Here is a 22,225-nt window from a genome sequence, read left to right on the forward strand (position 1 = left end):
TCACAAGTAGCCACTCCGCAGAAGTTCGTCTTGCCTGCGGTACTTGCGCTTCATGGCATTGAGCAGCTGCACCGCCTTCTCCTCCGATATCAGACGGTTCTTGCGCTCCAGCTCCACCAACATGTTCAGGTTCTAAGGAGAGAATCAAGAAACAGCAAAGAGTGTAACCATGACTGGGAAAAAGGAGAGAAAAGACCAAGGAAATATGTCATTGGGCAAATAAAGCCTTTTAGGTCACTATGACAACAACATTTGTGTCAGGGCAAACAAATAATTTCTAGCCAATAAACAATTGGCCCTTTCCAAAACAAGCCCAAACCAGAAGTACAGCATGTCGAAAGGTAGCCCAAAACAAGTGCCACGTTTCATGCAAGGAATCTCTTTACCATATATAGAAAAGACGCTTTTTACATTCTGCTTTCCCTTGTTTATTGGCAGATAATGAAGCTTGAACAAATTCCGAAGAGACAACATGCTCTCCTGTTGTGGTAGAGCTGCCTAGCTGCACGTAGTCCATTATAATATTCTCTACTGCTCTTCATTTCAGTCTCAGTGATGGTCTCAGTGTTGTTACGGCGAAACAGGCTTCATGGTAGGAGTGATGGTAGGCTGTTAGGCAGCGCTACAGTCCTCTGACTTTTTTTTTTTTACTCACTAGGGGTCGCAAATGTCCAAAAAATATTAGAGCGCTCAAGGGCTCAAATCACCCCAGGCACATCCAAAATAGCTCTGAAGGCCTACCAGCACACTTATTAGGCACAGGGGCACTCATACTGTGACAAGGGATGGCTGGTGCACGCATGTATAAATAAGGGGTCCTGAACCACCCCTCAGACTTAGTGAAAAAACATTGTCCGCAGTTGCGTACTCTGGTGTGAACATTTCAGCCAAGTTTTGCAGTCGTGCGCAACGCATGGAGCCCGCAAGCGGAGCGCGAAGTCACCTTTCCCTTAAATTAAACGCTCTCTTTTCAACAGAAGCCATGTTCCTCACTCTTTTCTAGACGCTTTATTTCATCCTAAAGCGTCCGGAAAATGCAGCTGCTATTGGCCAATAGCTGGCGTGAATCAAGAAGATTGCCTGGCCAGACCACACGCATGCTTGCGGGTGTGCGCTCACTCCTGGCCGCTCCTGGTTAGACGCCTTGGCAGACTGTTTGATAGCGCTTCAAAAATGCGCAAGTTCGGTGAGGCTACTATCCGTCGGTCAAGCTGGCGAAGGACAAAGTCGGTCTGCACCACTTGTCACGGTCAGACTGGAGCATTTGAGCACGACCAGATTCGCAAGCCCTGTCGTGCATAAAGAAAACGCTGCGCATATGCACTATAAAGTTGCATGTAACTGCGGTTTGCTACGAAACGTAGATACCGCGGCTGCCACAAGTCCACTGGCTAAGCGCACTGCGGCTCGCATCGTAGGCGCCATAATCAGAAGTAGTGGCGTCTACCTTAACAACCAAAATCAAATTTGAACTGCGCACCACGGTGACATTTAGAAGGCAAATCCTTGTGGGCACGCCCCACTCGGCCGTAGCCTTAGCAGCGCAAAGGCATTGAAGAAGGAATGAAAGCATCACGAAAGCTGTGTTTGATTGCCAATAACTCCACTTATACTGAATGCGCTGAAATACTTTTTGTGGCAAAGTATTTCTGAATAGCCTATTTCAACTTCAAATGCCTTTCTCCACTTCAATAAAAAGTGGTTCAGGGCCCCTTTAAGGATTATCGTGAAAGCTTTTTAGGCACAATGATAGACAGTATACAAGAGAAACAACAGGACAAGGTGCATGTCTTGTTGTTTCTCTTGTCCTGTTGTTTCTATTGTGTACTGTCTATCGTTGCACTTGAAAAGTTTTCACAATGCAAATATACCAACTAGCCCGACTGACCATTTTGTAGTAATTAAGTCATACATACTAAGTCCACTGATAGAGGCCCCTTTCCACTTTTAGTGTGCTTCACGGCAATACATTGCATATGCCTCATCGTGTAGCACCGCTGTACTGCGGCGATGCTGACTTTTATGCTGACTTTTGGGAACCGGCATTATGCAATGCGCTGTGCTTTCGGCACTTCAAAGCCATCGGTGAGGATTACAGAGGCGAAATGTTTTAATGAAAAACATGGCACCGAAGAGCAGTAAGCTTGGTAGCAAATGTCAAAGTAGCTAGAACTAGCATTGCCATGGTGGTTATGGCTGCTAGCATATCGGTGTGCGAGAGCGCTGGTTCGATGCTACGAGATAGTAATCAAAATGGCGGTGGTGGTGGATGAATTTTGACTCCCTGAGCTCCTTTTAATGTACACCCAAAGCATGGCACACTAGCATTGTTGCATTCCAGCTCATCGCAATGCAGTTTCCACAGCTGGGAATCAAACCAGCATCCTCATGCTCAGCCACAGAATGTCATAGTAACTGAGCCACTGTGGTGGGTATCAACCAACTATTAGGCGTACTGTGCAATCTTCGTGCCAGGAAGATGAAAAAGTGGCAAAAGTACCATTTCCTACAGCCCACTTAACCCTTTAGCCGCCAACCCGAGCTGTACTCGTCACACGAGTTTGTACCAATATCGCCAACGACGAGTCACACTCGTCCGGGCCGATTTTCCGCTCCTTCCGCCACCAAAGACGTATCACGGTCGTCAATTGCTTTGCTTGCAATTTTAAAACAACGTCCGATTAAACAACGTCAGACAGTGACTTGGACATTGTTTTTACCCTGAATATTGCTTCAGATGATGACGAGAGCGACGGCGATGACGACGACGGTGATGCACTGAGCAGTGCACGTGTGTGGAACCGATAACCCGCCACTTGCTCTTCCGCGGTTTCCCTTCTCTTCAGTGCCCTGAATCTTGCAGCAGCCCACTGACGAGAATGACATTCTCGGCAGGCTTTCATGTATTTTTTGACTGGGACATCATTTACCTAATCGTCACGGAGACGAGCCATTATGGGGCAGCATACTTTGCTGCTTGGTGTGCTAATTCTAAACAGAAATAATGATGCATGGAAAAAATTACGACTACTTTAAAAAAAATTAGCGATTTTGGTACGTTTTTCGGAAATTAAATTGGCGGTTAAAGGGTTAATCTCGATGAAACAGCCAAAGTGAAACAAGGCCCCAAGCCCACCTGGTTATCCGAGCGCAGCTGTGCCTCGCGGGCTTCCGCATCGACCAGGCTGCTCTCGAGGGCGGCCAGCTGAGTCTGTGCCTGGTCTAGACGAGTCCGGGCCTCTCGTGCCTCCTGGCGCAAGCTCTCCTCCCTCTGGGTCACCTCGGACAGCAGTTGCTCCTGGCGCTGGCTGCGCCGTCGGAGCGATGCCCCCGAGCTCAGGGTCTCGCGCATCGGAGAGCCCACATCCAGGAAGCTCACCGTTCTGCACAGCAATCGCAGCATGTTGTCACCTGCTGCTTGGTGGATGCTCAGTAAGGGTGTGCAATTATTCTAAATTGCAAATCAGATACAGTGAAACCTCGTTATATGTACCTGGCGAGAATGTGGCATAACTATGCACTATATGGTACTACGCACTAACCACCAAGAGTGAATTGATTGGCCGAGGCCGTTTTGGAGCAGCTTCTCGGAGCAACCAAAAGTGCGCTTTGGAGCAGAAAAGTTAGCTTTTGGAGCATCTCGATGCATGTTTCCAAATGGAAAAATTGCCTTTGAGAGAAGCAAGAGAGCTTACAGAAGAAGGAAACAAGCACATTTTTACCAAGAATAATTTAGCTCAACATAAAGTTGTGGCGCTAAAACATGCGAATCCCATGCATGATGACAAAGTAGTGACAGCGGTAGTGTGATGACGATGGCATCATGGCAACGGAACGACAACTGTATAAAGAAGATGGTGTGACGAAAATTAGATGATGAAGCTGGGATGACGATGATACGACCACTACAGCATCATGATGATAGCATGACCACAAACCACTCTAATCTCTGCTTTAGCTTTCCAGTTTGCAGGAGGCTGGGCGCTAAAATAGTGGGAACTGTAGAAGTGCACATGGAGACGGGAATATGGGGAACTCGACTACGGAAGAGCTTTAGGAGTGTGCAATGCTCACTTGTCAAGCTACACCAGCAGAAAACAGCAAAATGGCAGCAGTGCAAGGAAGAGAAACAAGCTCAGTAGCATGTGCGACGAGTTGCCCCTGTTTAGCAAATTTTTCAGCCGTCGTGTACCCAATTGACAAAACCACAGCAAAGTCACATAGCAAAAAGGCTTTGCTGTATCAGCAGAACACTTTTCCATAAAGCGTTATTAAGAAAGTTGTGTGCTCTCACCTCCTAAGCGCCAATTCAGCAATGGCCAGAGCCAGCATATTCCAAGCGCATAGTAGCCCGACTTTTGCACCCACGTTTTACTTCCTCCATGTGCACACACGATGAGTGCGTGTGATAAATGATGTCGCTTGTTTGACAAGTCTGTTTTTTAAAGTAGCCGAAAACACCTTTTGGAGCAGCTTTGCACCATGTTATTGAAAATGTAGCAGCATGTAGCAGCAATCACATCACTGCACTAAGTACAAATTTGAGTCTCCTGACGTGCACTGTCGCAAACAATGAAGAAATAAATGCAATGCTATAATATAGGTTAGCGAGAATACGCACTAAGAAGTTCTTGACGACGACGTCTTCTTTGCTCGCTTCACACGGATTTGGCGTATATTGGATTTGGATATCTTGTGACCTCTTCCAGAAAAAAACAGTCCATTGGGCGACTTGTAGATGTCATACATCCATGAGAAAGGTATGAAATGATGTCTCTCCATGCCAAAACCACATTGAAATAGTCAGCAACTAAGGATATCATTAGGATATAGTCAAAAATAATCAGCTATAAGCGGGGCGAGATGCGAGTGCCTGTGTCGCCTTCAGCTGTGCCACGATCTAGTGCCATCTAACATAACTGCTGCATCTTCTACCAAATGGCGCGAAGTACTTGAGTTCGGGACGGAGGAGAGCTGCGCCACGCCAGTGCGTTTGCTCGAGCCTTGGGTGTGTGTGCACGTCCGAGTGCACATGCACACTGTCGTGCTTGAGCGCGTGCAAATGAGAAAGCAGCGCGCCGGCCATGTCGGAGCCTTAGCGCGACACGGTAGGTTTAGCAACAGCAGCATGCTGCTGTGTTTAACAATCGTGTGAAGATTGTCTCACTGAAGCATGCATCAATCGTGCCAAGAAAACAGCCGAAGCTCAGACGGCCAGTCTCGCCGAAATGTGTGAATCTTATCATAGCCGCATAATCAACATTTATTCATTGATTCATTTCAACCACCATGTACATTGACCTCGTCTTCCTTACAGTAAACACTTGGCCGATTCTTTTTTCCACAGCGCTGAAAAAATTCCAGCTCTCTCGCACGACTGTGCAATAGTGCAAAAGCAATACACCACAGTGGTGATACCAAAGGAGCATTTTGAAACTTTCATATGAAACACAGTGGCAGGGAATATAGTTGCAAAGAACGCAGCAAAATGGCTGTGCTAACGAATCGTGCAGCTTTCTAAATGCTTAAGTGCATGCTTGTGCAGCTATCTGCTACTCAGCAAAACCGGCGCCACTTTACTGAAACGCTGTACCTGATGCCGCATGGTACTGATGGTCTAGTGCAATTTGTGTGCAGTGTGTCACCTACTAAGCGCACAGCATCACTGTGCCAGGATACTTCGTGAGGCAGTATTTTCGAGCGATCACTTTCGCAGATAGTTTCACTTTCACAAGATTTTGACTTGTCTGCTATATAACTCAAGCATTTCTGGCGCTGTGCCAAGATAGTCGAGCTGGTGTTAACCAACCTCGCTATCTACACACAGTGCCAAGAACGCTGTCGCCCGTACACTTTGGCGTGCCCAGTTTTGTGAAAGTGAAACTACAGTAAACCTTCGCTATAACGAAGTGAACGGGATGCTGTAAGAATTCAATATAGGCAGTAATTCAATAAAAGCAACTACTCCATAGAAGCTAAAAAAGCAGAGCTGAAATGGCACAACTTCGCGGAAGTCTAATATGGGTGTCACACAGCGCATTTTCGCTGTGCCCCCCCCCCCCCCGCATTTTCAATGCTTATCCGTAAAGGCATCGTTGCACTCACATTGAAGCAGCAATCACTGGTCGACCAATTTCCATACTTTCCGACAAGACGGATGATCTTTTGCGGCACAGCATGGTGTTGACCAAATAGCGAGTTGAGGCGGTGGAGTTAACCTTTACGCGACAAAAAGTGATTGTAGTATGCACTAACCGGTAGTCATATGACAAGCCACTACAGTTTAAGCAGTCAGCCAAAGATTAGGCTCTATTGAGATTGGGTCAGGGATTCATTGCAACTAGCACGTTTTAACCATCAGTACGTTTTAAGCGGGTAACGAGGTTTCACTGCAATCCCTATTTGTAAATACGAATAGCTTTTGAATAGTTTTAGAATATTTTAAATCACCAACTGTGTGCAGTCAAGCATAAAATTGATGCAAAACTGTGATAAATTTAATCCTGGTGACCATTAGCAGACATAAAATATGAGCAGTTATATAGTGGTGCACACTACGTTGCTCAGGGAGTCAGACTTTTCCAGCTAAACAGCCATCATTTGCACTCAAGATGAGTCCCGCATATGCTAGTAAGCTGCTTATCTGCACTTAATGCTCCATTTGAGCTTTTGATTAACAACACTTTAAACCATTCAATACAATGATGGTAACTTTCTAATGCGAATACACTAGGATGTGAAGACAGTTTTATATTAATGCTTAGAATGGTTGTTCCTAATTCAAGAATTATTCTATACTTAATTCGCTTCACTTCCAGCACTATTCAATTCTTATTCAATAGATCTCAAAATTACCAGTTAAATTACTAGTCAATCTAGCTCGAATGGGATCACGAGCTCGAACGTGATCAAGAGCATGCAAGGTGGTGGGGGGGCGTACTAACCTCTCCAGGGCTGCATTGCTGGCATTCTGGGTGTGAGTGAAGCCCACAAATGGCAGGCTCGTGCCCTCGAAGCCACGCTTCTGATCCCGCAAGGCTGGAATCTTGGCACGTGCGGGCTCGTCCTCAAACTCGTAGAAGTTAGACGTGTCTTCCTCCCCGGTGAGGTTCGGCACAAACGGGGGCACAGCTGCGTGTCAAATGACCTTCCTTTCACAAAAGCTGCCTCCTTCTTACAGATTTACAAATAAATCAATTGGTTTATATCAACCTAATCTCCTTACTTGAACCGACCAAGACACTTATGAGCATTTTTTGGTGTCTCAGGTATGCTTAAACACTTCATGTAGTTTTCAGTCATTGACACAATCACCAATAGAACCTTTGCATCTACACATATCAAAGTATTCAATCAATCCATTATGAAACCAATAGAAGTCATTACTCAACACCAAAGTGAATTACGATTATATATATGAAAGCACCATAAATTATAGCGAGAAAGTGCAGAACAGAAGGTACAATTCTGGTATATACATACTCTGTCTTATATTATCCAGGTCTATTGGAGCGAAGAACTCGTGACGGCACATGTCGTCGTAGGAGAACCGCTTGTCGGCCGTGGTAAGCAAGCCTTGCAGCACCTTTATGGTTATCTCAGATAATGGCGGGTCCTTTACGTAGTCCAGGGTCTCCTGTTGCGTCAGAAAATAAACACGTCAGGCAACCTGAGGCAAGATTGGCTTGATACAAGAAATCTGACTGGCGCAAGAAGAAGGCACACGGAGGCTATTCATGACAAATTCCTTCAGAAGTTCACAAGTTTATTATATCAATTCTACCATAACCTTCATTACATTAGTTAGTACCAGGATGCACGACTAAGCCAAAGAAGACTTACTGTTGGCGTTGAAAAAGAAAAAAAAAAAGAATTTCCACTTAAAGAATCAAATTTTACTTATATAACAGTCACATACTCACTGTCAATGATAATTGAAACCAAAGACCAGAGAAATATGCGAGTTCACTGGGTTTTTTTGTATAACCTAACAGAAGTGAGTCTATGGGGTCATGGAGGTCTATGTGTTTTTGGTTTAAATGGTCACTGAAAGTGGTATAGAACACGAACCAGCTTTTCATTCTGCTTTTTGTATGATTTTGTAAATTTCAATAGATATAAAACATTCCAGTGGCTCAGAAATTTGACTTATGCGCAACAGCAGGCCTTTCTCTAGAATGCTGTCAAAATTTTCAGAAGCTGTGGAGAGTAGCGTTTACCACTAAACATTTCACAAATGTGGCTGCACATACTGCCCGCCGGGCCATTTATGAAAACTATACAAAATTTTTCAGATGACCAATGCCACAACTGTTTGCTGCTGGACTCTTGCCAAGAAGAACACTTTGTTCCCAGCACACCTACTGAATTTTTCATTTCTGAAGTAGCAAGATGATAGTTCCATGAACATGGAATCTACAGAGAGACAGGACTCACAACATGCTTAGTAAGCAAGAACAAGCAATGGACCTATGACACCAGTGCATATGATAAGCACTAGTTCAATTCCAATAATATACAGATCACTTTTGTACAAACCATGGCTAATGCATGCCAGTCAGTTTTAATTGCAAGATAATTTGCTGTTCCATGTATGTGTGTAACGACCTGCCACAGTGGCTCAGTTAGCTAAGGCTGCTGAGCACGAGGTCGTGGGATCGAATCCCGGCTGCAGCGGCCACATTTCGATGGAGGCGAAATGCAATAATGCTTGCATTGTAGTGCATGTTAAAGAACCCCAGGAGGTCAAAATTAGTCCGGAGCCCTCCACTACGGCATGCCTCATAATCTGGTTTGGGCACGTAAAACCCCAGAAAGAAGTATGGGTGTAACGCACTCTTCACTTACTAAGCTCGCTATATATTGTATAATTACTAATGCTGTTAGGTTTAGTCCTTGCCATCATGAGCTGTTATGCATAGTATTGACTTTGTAATGAAAGAAGTGCCAGTTAGCCCAGCGCATCTCCAGCATATGAAATTCAACGAAGAAGGAGTGGCAGTCAGTCAGGCGCATCACCAACGCTTTACGCACGGGGCCGGTTCTGACTGCTCGCAGGGTTCTGACTGCCGCACCGAGTTCGACCTCTCACTCCTTGCGTACCCTGTCAATAAACACCTTGACATTTGGTAGAGGATGCTGGGTACGACTCCATCAACGCTGGAACTTCGAAGCCGAACTCTCCAACCATCTCAGCCTATGCCGGTCGAAGACGAATTCTTCAACCATCTCAGCCCATGCCGGACAACCCCGCCCAGCTTCTCGAACCATGCCTGACAATCCAGCCCAACAAGCTGCAGCCATGGCACCACCTGTCATCTGTCCTGGTGTGCAGCGTCAGCGGGATCCTGCGAATTTCGCAGGTGCTGGTGATCATGACGTCGAGGACTGGCTCGCCTCGTACGAAAGAGTCAGCGCGCACAACCGCTGGGATACGGCAAAGCTCAACAACGTAATTTTCTACTTGAGCAACGTTGCACATTTGTGGTATCGTAACCACGAACCCGACATCCCGACATGGTTGGCGTTCAAGACCAACTTCACGCAAGTCTTTGATCATCCTGCTGTCCGTAAACTTCAGGCCGAACAATGCTTGCACGGATGCACCCAGCAGCCAGGTGAGAATTTCACCAGCTGCATCGAAGACGCCGTTAATCTGTTCAACAGAGTCGACGCAATGATGCCAGAAGCCAACAAGATCAGACATATCCTCAAGGGAATTGAGGATGACGCCTTCCAGATGTTAATTGCCTGAAACCCGACCACAGTGTCTGTCGTCATTGCGCTGTGTCAGAGTTACGACGAACATTGAAGGCAGCGAGTAGTCACATGACATCCACCCTCAGAATTCGCTGCTGTCTCAGGTCTGACGCTAGGTGTTGACGAGTCGCCTCTAATGCACCAGATAAAGGACTTCGTATGAGAAGAAGTTGCTCGGCAGCTTTCTCTGGTGCCCTTTACGAACACGCAACCATATTCCGCATTGACACCAGGGTTACAGATCGTCATCAAGGAGCAAGACGCTGAGTGCCTGCCAGCTGCTATTCAACCGCCTACCGTCACGGCGCCCTTGACGTACGCAGACGTCGCTGCAAGGCCGCCCTTCGCTCCACGTCCACCTCTTCAAGCTGTTGCGCGACCGCTCCCGATTCCCTTCTCGCCGCCTGCACCGCAGCTACCACACCAGCCAAATCCTTGGTGCACAGCGGGCAACCGCCCAATTTGTTATTGTGGTATTCCGGGACACGCTGCCCACTTTTGTCGAAGCCGTATGCCGCCTATTTATGATTACCGCTGACCCATGAGCACTTATGCCCCTCGACAGCTACAATCTCCTGTGTCGCTGGATGAAACCCCTGTTCTCAACCCTACTCGTCATTCTCCATCCCCACGCCGCCGCTCCATCTCCCCGATGAGATGCCGGCCAAGCCCTCTACCTCCGGGAAACTAAGTATCGCAGTTCCTGAGGCAAGAACTGCGTCCCCTTCGATTTGCCAAAGGCCTCAAAATAACCCCTGCAACGTTATTGAGTTATACAATCAAACCCGGTTATATTGATTCTGAAGGAGATCACAAAAAAGTTCGATGTATAGGTAATTCGATATATCAAATAAAAATTTCATGCAGAAATTTTCAAGGGGATTTTACAGCTGTTCCATATACTCAATAATTCGTTTTATGTGGGTTCGATGTATCCGGGTTCGACTATACGTCGAAGGGATTCCAACATTGGCACTGGTCGATACGGGCGCAGCAATCTAGGTGTTATGTGCAGGACTTTGCCAACGAATAGCAAAAGTAACGGCGTCACGTTCTGGACTGTATTTGAGTACTGCGAGCGCACAGCCTGTCGAACCATTGGGAGCCTGCACTGCACGTGTTGTCATCGAGGAGTCTCTTTGTGTCATTGAATTCGTTGTAGTGCCGTCCTGCTCCCACGATGTCATCCCAGGCTGGGATTTCCTTTCGTCAAACAATGCCATCATTGACTGTGCCCGTGCCAAGGTGGAGTTGTCTTTTCTTTCCAATGCAGCCATGGACCAAGATCCTGTGACGTCTACAAAAATGCTTGTGGCCGAAGTTACTGATCGCCCTCCTTAGTCAGTCACCGTCATCTCCGTATCTTGGGCATTAGCACGTGACGCAACTGTGCTATTCACGCCATGTGACTTCTTCACCTGTCGCCGTTCCCTTCTGTTGCCCTTTGCCCTCCTTAGTCAGTCGCCGTCATCTCCGTATCTTGTGCATTAGCACGCGACGCAACTGTGCTATTCATGCCATGTGACTTCTTCGCCTGTCGCCGTTCCCTTCTGTTGCCCTTTGCCATCATCGCCCTCAGTGCTGGCTGTGGTGTCATGTGTGTGTGCAATGTGTCTTTCCTGCCGATTACTTTGCATCGCAGAGAGTGCCTCGGGTACGCTCACACTATGGATTCTTCAATGCTTTTCGATGCTCCCGACAACGCACATTCGACGTCCCTCGTTGCGCTCGACAGTGCCAATCGACCACCATTAGAGTTCTTCCATCCGTCAATCTCCGGTGATCTGACAACCACACAACGCCGCAACTTGCCAGCTTGCTATGCGAATTTACTGCCTCATTCGACTGCCATCAACATTCTCTGGGCCGCACCACCACAGTATCGCACAGCATCGACACCGATTTACACGCCCCAATCTGGCAGCTTCCTTACCGTGTCTCAGTTTCTGAACGCCGTGTCATCGACGAACAAGTGAGCGATATGCTTTGGCGTGGCGTGATTCAGCCGTCCCAAAGCCCGAGGGCATCGCCAATCGTCCTCGTAAAAAAGAAAGATGGTTCTATTCGCTTCTCCATTGATCACAGACGTCTTAACAAAATTGGGCGTAAAGATGTATATCCCCTACCGCGCATAGACGATGCTCTTGACTGTTTGCAAGGTCCCGAGTTCTTTTCCTCTTTGTATTTGCGGTCTGGATATTGGCAAGTCCTCATGGCAGAGGCTGACCACTCCAAAACCGCCTCCGTCACACCGGATGGATTATACGAATTTAATGTCATGCCATTCGGTCTATGAAATGCACCCACTACTTTTGAGTGTATGATGGACAGCATCTTGCGCGGTCTCAAGTGGCACACATGTTTGTGCTACCTGGATGATGTCGTTGTCTTCTCACCTGATTTCCCAACTCACCTCCAACGACTAAGAGAGGTATTAGGCTGCCTTACTAAGGCTGGCCTGCAGCGTAACATCGAAAACTCCTTCTTTTCTGCTCGTACGCTTACCATCTTAGGCCACAAAATTCAACGAAGAAGTGACGGTCAGTCAGCATATCACCAGCGCTTTACGCACGGGGCCAGTTCTGACTGCCACACTGAGTTCGACCTCTCACTCCTTGCGTACCCTGTCAATAACACCTTGACAACTTGCATATTTACTTTACTGGCAGGTTAACACAAATGCCAACATTAGTTTGGCAAATGTTCAACCATGTATCTCTCTTGTCCCAGTGTCATAGAAGAGAGCATTTTGTCACTGAAAGAAAATCTCCCTACATTGAAATTCATGATCCTGTTGTAGGTGACGACGATGCGGTCATCAGCGAAAGGGTTGAAGCCATACAGCATCTCGTAGGCAAGCACACCCAGGGACCACCAGTCCACAGCTGGGCCCTGGACCGTGGCACAGGCATTGAGGCCCCCGCTGATGGAACTAAGCACCTCAGGCGCCACATAGTGAGGTGTGCCGACAGGAAGGCTACTTGAAATCTGCGAGTGGAAACATTCAGTTGAACCGAATTATTCTCCGAATTAAACGAACGTATTATTCTCCGTATAGAACATCTGAAATTTACTGACGTACAGTGGAACCTCATTGATATGATTCTGCGTAATATGTTTCTCAGGATGATAAGTTTTTTTTTTTCTTTTCCCAATAATACAATTTGGTTGGATAATACGTTGGATGATACACTTTATTTTATGGTTCCTGTGAAGATTGTATCAACGAGATTCCACCGTATACTAATGAAAAATAATTTGTAAACTGCATATCGGAAAGCCACCAACCAATAACTCGAACTCAACGGGAACCAATGGGGTGTGTAAATACCAAATAGTAGATTCTGAATCGAACATTGCATCAAATCAAGAAAAAAAGAAGAGATAAATTTCGAGACAAATATTGAATATCAGAAAACTTTTCGCAAAATTTAATGCTTACAATTTTTCGGCAAGAAATTGCCATGCTGTACATGCTCGGGAGTCTCCTAGCATTGCATAACAAGAATGTAGGACGCTATCAGTAACTTAGGTACATTAAAATCATGATATAAACTATGGTCTGCTCTTATTAAAAGGGAACACCAACTTAGTATGCCTGCACTGATTACAGCTCGGAGAAAGCTTTTATCAATAAATTTATGCTGAATAGCATCAAGTGCTTTTTTCTCTCTGAAACTAATGGATTAGTGACATTCTGTTGTAATAAATACACCGATGAGGTTCTCAGTTTATTACAGTGCAGTCCACGATACCACATATAACGATATATCGGTTATAACAATGAGTCGACTTAGTATCAACTTATGCATTAGGGCTATGCGAAAAAAACAACATATACAGTAAAACCCCGGTCATAAGATCCCGGCTGGTATGAATTTCGGTGTGATACAAATTCGTAACATTCCCCAGCCGAAATACATTACTCACAATAAAAAAAAACGGCTGTTCTGAACACGTTGCTGCGCTGCTGCAGATCATACGAACGCGTGAGCAACAGCGGCGGTGGCCGAGCCGGAGCGACCGGCACAGACACGCGGCTACGTCACGCGGCTGCGCAATCTCTCATTAGTCCTCACATCGAGCGGACCGGGCCACATCACAGCCTTGCCGATGCTTAGCGAGAAAGTAGACGAGGACCGCTGCAGCAACGACAACTGCGGCGCAGCCCCGACGGCCAAAACACTCCCTGCACTCGACGTGCTCAGGCGTTCAGTGGCGTGCGGAAATATTCCTGCGATCATGTGCGCGCACTTGTACACCTTTCAGAAGGCGATAGTTGACAATTTGGGCATGAAGAAAACGTACATGGTTAGTAGAACTCCGTTGATACGTTTTTCAAGGGACCGCGAAAAAAAAAAGTCGCAGTTTCGCCCGAAAGGTGAAGCAACGATTGCGATAGCAAATTAGTAGACAGGTGTACGAAGTAAGGATAGTAGTTGTACCGGGCACATATACTTGTAAACATTCACTTACTAACTAAATTAACAAGCACGATGGCATGCACGCACAGGTAAATATTAACACATCTCTCTCGATGACCGCAGACACTCGCTATCGAAACGCTGGCGTGAGGAAGCCCAACAGCAGCAGCGAGCGAATTGACCTTTGCGCTGTCTCTCGCTTCAGCGCGAACTAAACGTCGAAAGCTCAGCGCATACGAAGCTACTGGCACTAGGTGCACTTTGTCAACATCGCCGATCGTGTTGACGATGAGGTCGACTTTGCGCATGTCGCAGATTGCTTTCAAGATACGGCACCCGCGCGGCTGCGTCGTATCTGCAACGTGCCGGTCGCTTGTTGCAACGTACAAGCTGGCTGCACCGCTAAATTTACGTGACCGCCACGTTCAAACAATTTGAAACCAAAATATGTGCACTTTTCTATGAGTAGGTCTGCTTGCGATTGTTTAGTGCTCTGCTACAACATTGTGCTGCCGCAACTATGTTCTGATTGTTTCATCACCACGTCTGCACTTTTCGCAGCTCTTACCCCTTGCCTGTATTATCTGCATTGCACTGTTTTCTTTGATCTGTTCGTTCTCTTTGTATCTTATTTATTTGTGCTGTAAAAATTACCGCCTTTCATTGCTTTCTCCTGTTTTGGCGCACAAGGTTTTGTTTTGCTTGTGACCCACTCCTGTATGAGCCTGTAAATGCCTACAGTATTGCTAAATAAATAAATAAATATGGCATGTATGTGGCAAGTGGCGGTACTGTGAAGTTGTCGGATTAATCGAGCATGTCTGAATTACCCGCTGTTCAATTTATCAGTCGGCGACTGCATATCAAACGCCCACTGCTAGCACCATAAAGCCGCTTGCATGCAACTAACACAGTGTTCAGGGGAAGTATATTTGTTTGTGTGTGCGCTTCTTTTTTTTTCCCCCGAGCATGCATGCAAGAGTGCTCGGATACATGTATTCTGAAGCAGCTTGGTGGGGGTGGAGGCTGACATCTCAGGATGTAGACTGGAGTACACAAATCTCATGCCTCAGGAACTCCATCCTTACTGGCTGTCACTTGGGCAAAGCTTTTACCTACATGTAAAAGGAGCTCAGTGTGGGTCACCATTTGCCTCATTATAAAAAGTGTTGCACGGCTTCATCTTGAATGGTGCACAACACAGAAGCATGACTCTGACAACCACCATGAGCAGCAACAAAAGGTCCAATGAATGTGGGTCAAGAAGTGTTGGGCATTGTTTTGCAGGTAATCCCACTGATAGAAGGTGGTAAACTAGTTTATGAGTACTCCAAAGAAACACTTACGCTTTTCTTGTCGCACAGCTTGGCAGCTGATCCAAAATCAGCCAGCTTGATGTGGCCTGTGCGGTCAATAAGCACATTGTCGGGCTTTATGTCCCTGCATGAAATACAAGAAAACTGCTGTCAATGTTGTTGTCACCAAAGCAAAGAAGTTCACTCTTCTAGACAGAGTCAACACAGCTGGTACAATTGTGGCTGGCACAAGTTCACAATCACTGCAATCACTGCGAGTTCACTAGAGTTCTACCAGCAGTGTCGCATAGGCAAGAATCAGCATCCATATGGCACACAGGCCTACCGCAGACACACCATTGCCAACTGCCCCTGCATCATAGGCTAAGTGCTCAAAATTTGGGCACATCATATCACTATGAAACATCATATAAGCCTAATCAGCTGCACCACCGCGTCTGAATATCATTATAACCAAAAGTAGGTGCACCACAGAAGCCTTTTGCCTAGTTTCCTGAATGTTGCTGGAAAAAGTGCAACTTTTTCACCTCAGCATTCTGTTCTAAAAGCCTGTTTTGCTATCTCAAAGGTGCACCTTGGAATGAGTCATAGGACGTACACTGCCACGGCCGCAAATATGCTTGTGTAGAAATGTCACCCTGTTCCATTACATTTTTTGACACAGTATTACCTATTTTACATTTTGCAAGCTTCATGTTATAATTTAGCCCGAAATGTGTCCTACATGCTTACCAATTAGGTTCGACACCTCATGGCATGCATTTGTCATGAGAATAGCGTGGGTATTGTGGTCAAAAACAGATGCACTCACTCAAGGTCACAACTTGCTGAGAATAAGTCAGAAATGAGTTCAATGTGGTCACCACTACAGACCTAACCCTGAAGTTCTTTCCTTTAATATATCCCATTCACCTTAAAGCAAAATGTTTGCAAATGGTTCTGATTCGTGATTAAAGGCAGCGCGAACGACAAGGACAAGAGAAAGAATTCACACAGCATGAGTGTTAAACTTAAAGCACCAAATGTAAACCCAAGTCAAGTTCTTTAAATGCATTCAAAGCGCTGCGCTGACAATTTTTCCATTGCCTTCATTCTCCACAAAAACAAGAAAGTGATCCGCATACCTAAAAATCTTTGTGACCATTTCACTCAAGTTCTTACCAACAGATCATTCCATCGTTGCAAGAAATACTCAAGGACACCCAAGCACTTCTTATGGGTTGTGAATGCGAAAGCATTAATGTGCAGTTAAACGCCGTTGAGCGGTCCTTCGGGTTATGAACTCCTTGTGGGCAAGCGAGTGCGTTGAGGCGCTTGGCGCATTTTGATTTTGCCTTACCGAGGCGCAGTTACAATGCAGGCGAGAACTTGCATGGACAAGGAACGCGCGGATAACACAGGCTTCCGAGAGAGAGAGCAAGGGTGACGCAGTGTCGCAGCGATGCCCTCTCCCCTCATGCAAAACCTGGCACGCTGGTGTCCCGTTTCGCCAGCTCTGCTCCGTCAAGGCGCGCTCGTACTGTGGCGTCGCAGTCAGTGGGAACTTACGCTGCTACAGATGCCGGACACTAGCTTTTTATTGTGATAGCAATTATATGGACACTTCAACCGGATTTCTGCCGTCGGCATCGCCGTCGGCAGTCGCCGTGAGGTTCCCCATAGATAAAATCTTCGCCGCACGCCGTATGCCCGGAGAGCAAACGCACTCAATCTCCCACGCGCAAGCAAGGAAGCGGGAAGCCAGCGCCGGAGGGAGCGGGGGGGGGCGCACTTCTACTCTGCCAACAACCGCGCTCGTCGCTCGCTCGCACCGTCGCTTATCTCCACACGGCTCTGACCTTTATGCGCCGTGCATTCGCCGCTCAGTTTCCGTTGAAGCGACAGACGGCACGTACCTTCGCCCGCTGCTGCGGCGTATGCGCTTGCTGCCAGCGTTTTGACAGTCGTTGTCTGCAGTCATTCAGTGTGATCTATTCATGTTTGTTTGTGCGCGCTCACACCACAGTTAGTAATAGTCGGGCCACATGTTCCAAGGCACGCTACACATGCAATGCTGCCCGGATCGGCAGTGCAGGGCTACAGGTGTGTCCCTTCGCACGCGCTGCCCCCGGGCAGCGCTTCTCATCAACACCACCGTTTCACACGCGCCTTCTCGTGGTCATCGAGTCTCTCTTCATGTCGGTCTACTTACACCGCAGCACACCTGCTTACTTAATCAGCTCATGTTTACTAGAATTCATATTGCTACCAAAGCCGCTCACCTTACTTCGTATGACATTGCTGTGTTGCTATCGCATTCATTGCTTCGCCCTTAGGGCGAAACTGTGACATTTTTTGCTCAATGAGCCATTTGATGCTTTCGCATCAAAATGGTTTTCAACATTATTTTGAGATGGAAGCACTACCTATCACTTAGGTTTCCACCGCCAGGCACCCCCCCCCCCCCTTTACTATAGTACGTATATTCCTGCCACCGCTACCTGAAACAAAAATAAATCAGACTGCCTTTCCCATGGAAACTGTGATTGATGAAACAAAACTGCACCTGTGCGCATATCCCAGAGAGTGCAGTGCATGGATGGCTAGCGTGAGCTCGGCGAGGTAGAAGCGAGCCTCGTCTTCGGGCAGCAGGCCCCCCGAACGGTCAATCAAGTTGAACAGGTCACCACCAGGTAGTAACTCCATGACCAGGTAGAGGTGGCCGGTGTCCTGGAAGGCATACTGCAGCCTGGTCAACCAGGGACCCGTCTGTGCCGCCCGTGCCAGGATGTCCCGCTCCTCTTCAAAGAATGCCACCTGTCAAATCACAAGGCGTACTGAAGGGTTTCACATCTGATAGCAATGCTTGACCTTTGGCTTATGATAAAGCAATGACCTCCATACAGGGTGTTTCAGTTAACTTGGGCCAAACATTAAACATATGCAAATGCGTCGTAGCTCGACACAACCAAGGTAATGTTGCTTGCTGTCACTTGTAGATACGCAGGTAATTGCAATCCACCTAATTAGATCATTAGTCTTAATTAATCAACTTCTTAATTATTATAATTAGATGAAAAGTGTCAATGAGAAAGTTGTAGAGCAACATGAAAAACTCCCGATACAGCCAGCATGAGCCCATTGCACACTGACCTCTCGCTGACAGAGGGTGTCATCCTTGCGCAAAATCTTCATGGCGTAGATGTCACCGGTAGCCTTCTCCTTGACCATGCGGATATCGCCAAAGTGGCCGCGACCGATGACCGTCTTCACCTCAAAGTCCGCAATGCTCACTCGCAGCTGCCGCAAGTCCTGCACTATGGTACGGTCTGGAAAGCAAAGAAAAAGAAAAGCAGGCCACATGTACAGAGTGTATTCCAACAAAGAAGAAATCTGACAAATTTTCGTTCTAAGAGACAGAAAAGCTTTCAGAGAAATTTTAGTAGTCACGGTGGAGCATGGCTGCAGGAAGCCAAGTGTTCAAGTATGGCCATGAAAGATGCCAAGGACAGCAATTTGTCAATAGAACTAAAGTGCAGCAGGTTCCCCTGAGGTGTGTTTTGAGCCACAGCAGATTGGTAGCACCTTGCCAGGTGACAACTTCACATGTGCTAGCTGGTCTGCACTGCAAGTGCAGCAAGTGGTACCTGCTACTAAATTTGGCTCTGATCCGCTGAGCCTGCTTGGTATTGTAGCAGCCAAGGAAAACGACCAACGTCCGACATAAATACCGTGGAATCTCGCCAATACGATTCTGCATAATACGTTTTTCGGGATAATGCGTTTTTGTTCGTTTCCCGGCCAGTGTCTTATAGGAGCAATGTCTTTCGGATAATACTATTTTCGGACGACGCATTTTATTTTCCGGTTCTCGTGAAGATCGTTATCAACGAGGTTCCACTGTATCTGTGCTGCCTACAGAACCTCGTAATAGTATGAAATGTTTCCCTCACGTGCTGTGTGCTGAAAGAAGAAATCCATCGGATCTATCCTTCGTGCAAACACCAAACAAGAATGGGCTGTTCACAAGCGATGGCTTGACAATGGCTTGTTAGTTCAACATGGCCAGGCCACCTTCCACAATAAAGTAACCCCTCCGTTGTGCAAGTTGGCAAAATAACACCACAGCACACTTATCACCTTACTAATTTTATGCAGGGAGAACTGAAAAACTTTTTGCATGCTATCAGGGGTGAAATAGTCATCTCTCATGACTACGATTACATACAGTTGAACAGTGTCTCCCTCCCTGCTTAACAGTGGTGGTGCTTGCCACCTCTCAAGAACCAACAGGGCACCCTGTGTCCAAGTTTACTGCAATGTGTTTCTCACCACTATCAGTGAGTGAAGTTACCAGTGTAGCTATTTCAAATTACATAAGCATTCAGATGAAAAGCAAGCATATAATGCAAGATAATAAAATAAAAAAAAATAATTTAAAAAAACAAGCTGTAAATAAACAACACTTGCATGTCTGAAAAAAGTTGGCGATATACAGTCAAATGCCTTTTTAACGAAAGTGCTCAGGACTTCCAGAATTTACATTACAGTGTAGACCGCTTATAACGTAAGTCACCGGAGTCGCCAATATCCGCACTATAACCAAAACTACTTTACTGCAATAATGGACACTCCAGGCGCATTTCTGCCGTCACTGTCCCTGTGCTCTAGGTTCCGTATTCGCTTACTAAATAAATTAACAAGCACGGTGCAACACGCGCACAAGCAAACATGAACACATCTCGCTCGTTGACCGTGGAAACGAACTGTCAAAACGCTAGAGTGACGAAGCGTGCGAGCGAATTGACTTTCGTGCTATCATGCCTCTCGCTTCAACGCTACCTATAAGCGGCGAAAACACGGCACGCGGTGGACTTTCCCCATCACAGATTGCTTTCAAGATAGGGCCAAGGTGACCGTATCGCCGAAGTGGATCGTCGCAGATTAAGTCCTGCTTCGGTCCACTGAAACCGTTCCGCATTGCTTTGCTGGCGAAAATCCTCTCCTTCTGTTTGCGCCAGTCCTGAACGCAAGTTTCAGATTCTCCGAACGCCCGTGATGCGGCCTGATTTCCATCCGTCTCCGCACACATGATCACTTTCCTTTTAAATGCGGCATCATGATGAACTCGGTACTTCGTGCTGATGCAGATGCAGAGAACGTGAAGACAGACGGTAGACTATTGCCTAAGCATGTGTACTGCAGCACATGGAAGAAGCTACGGTAGCTAGGCTAGCCCCTGTAGCTAGGCTCGAGAGTAGCTAGGCTCGACGCGCGTGCGAGGCGGCCATTTTGAAATGCTGACGGCTATATGGTAACGCAGATTTATGGTCGTACTTGATTCTAACGCACACGTAATTTTTGGACCTGTTTTATCGGAAAAAAGCACACGTTAGATTTGAGTAAATACGGTATTTGTGGCTTGAGGGGAGCGTTTGCCGTCTAGGTTGACTGCCGAACTTCCAGGCAGCCGCACTGTAACCGGTATTTCGTGTCCCGCAACTGCACTATAAGCGATACGCGTATACATAGAGTGCTATGGGAAAATTAATGGGAGTCTGAAAAGACCGTATTATAAGACTGCACTATAAGCGGTTACGTTATAAGTGGTCTATACTGTATAAGGTCACTTTGTTGTAAAAGTTGTGCACCGCATAACTCGCAACAGAGCAGTCTATGCACATTCAACAAAAGGAAACCTTTATTTAAAATGAATTCAAGAGAGACTTAGTGAAATAAGTCACTCATTTATTTGTGCGCACTTTCTCTGGCAGAATGTGTGACGGCAGCCAACGGTCTTGCCCTGAGGTTCACACATGCTCTGCGGTGAAGCGCAGGAGATATGCAAAGTTAAGATGCAGATCACTGAATCCTGTTATCGCCTCCCTTGCCATGAAAATTCTTGTTAGTTTACAGGATCTTCATCATTGTTGCCTTTGTTGACAGCTCGCATCCTTTGTGCCCTAGATGGCTTTGATGATGTCATCGGCTGTCAGTTACAATTACATCATCCCCGTCAACAGTAACTGCAATGTATTCATCAGCCGTTGCACCTGCTGATGCGTTACGACAAGCAGCATACGAGATGAGTGGTTCCTGGATGAGTGCAGCAGGACTAGTTTTGGCGTTGGCACGCTCTTTCAAGTGTGATACTAGCGCTGCCATTAGAACTTAGCGCAGAGTGCACCTCGGTTATGTCTGCATAGGCAATGGCGGTGCCAGTATACTTGGCTCATGTTGTAAAGCAACCAAATAAACTGTCAAGGACACTTAAACATTTTCGTTATACAGGCAGATTCGTTGTAGTGAGTCTTTGTTATAGAGACGTTCACAATACATTCGAAAGATAGAAAATTGGCCGGGACATATAAAACCTTCGTTATGTCATTTTGCTGTAGAGGCGTTCGTTGTAGAGACGTTCGACTGTAGTGACTACCGTGCTTGTTAATCAGTAATTCTGTCCCAAAGAGCCTCGTATCAAAGGAAATAACTTCTGTTGTTGAACACAGAGACCAACTTCTTCATTATCAGTGAGGTGATGGAGAAATTGCTTCCAGACTGATAATAATGTTTTAGAACTTTCTTTGTGCAAAGTATGCAGTGCACTGTACGTTTCCTTTGTATATAAATATTTTTTTGTCTACGTATACCGGAAGTATGTACTCCTGGCATTATTCTTATTTTATTCCTTGTCGTCAGTCTAATACTTTATTTTGTGGTTGTTATAGTGTGGTTTGGTGAAGGAAC

At 46.4% G+C, this 22,225-nt stretch overlaps 2 protein-coding genes across 2 annotated transcripts in view; both read right to left on the reverse strand.

Moving 5' to 3' along the window:
- LOC119445275 (citron Rho-interacting kinase-like) overlaps positions 1–132 on the reverse strand; it is a 102,784-nt gene extending 102,652 nt beyond the window's left edge. The window contains exon 1 of the mRNA XM_037709592.2: positions 5–132. The gene's annotated coding sequence lies outside the window, so the exon portion shown is untranslated. The remainder of the gene's footprint in view (positions 1–4) is intronic.
- LOC125944447 (citron Rho-interacting kinase-like) overlaps positions 1–22,225 on the reverse strand; it is a 27,660-nt gene continuing 5,435 nt past the window's right edge. Inside the window, exons 3-11 of the mRNA XM_049664949.1 lie at positions 18,632–18,807; positions 18,045–18,295; positions 15,530–15,623; positions 12,535–12,747; positions 9,539–9,655; positions 7,483–7,636; positions 6,945–7,131; positions 3,137–3,383; positions 1–132 (exon numbers count right to left, since the gene is read on the reverse strand). Coding sequence (XP_049520906.1) covers positions 1–132; positions 3,137–3,383; positions 6,945–7,131; positions 7,483–7,636; positions 9,539–9,655; positions 12,535–12,747; positions 15,530–15,623; positions 18,045–18,295; positions 18,632–18,807 — 1,571 coding nt within the window. The remainder of the gene's footprint in view (positions 133–3,136; positions 3,384–6,944; positions 7,132–7,482; positions 7,637–9,538; positions 9,656–12,534; positions 12,748–15,529; positions 15,624–18,044; positions 18,296–18,631; positions 18,808–22,225) is intronic.

The sequence above is a fragment of the Dermacentor silvarum genome, chromosome 3 (assembly GCF_013339745.2).
Source record: "Dermacentor silvarum isolate Dsil-2018 chromosome 3, BIME_Dsil_1.4, whole genome shotgun sequence".
In the NCBI taxonomy this organism is placed as follows: Eukaryota; Metazoa; Arthropoda; class Arachnida; order Ixodida; family Ixodidae; genus Dermacentor; species Dermacentor silvarum.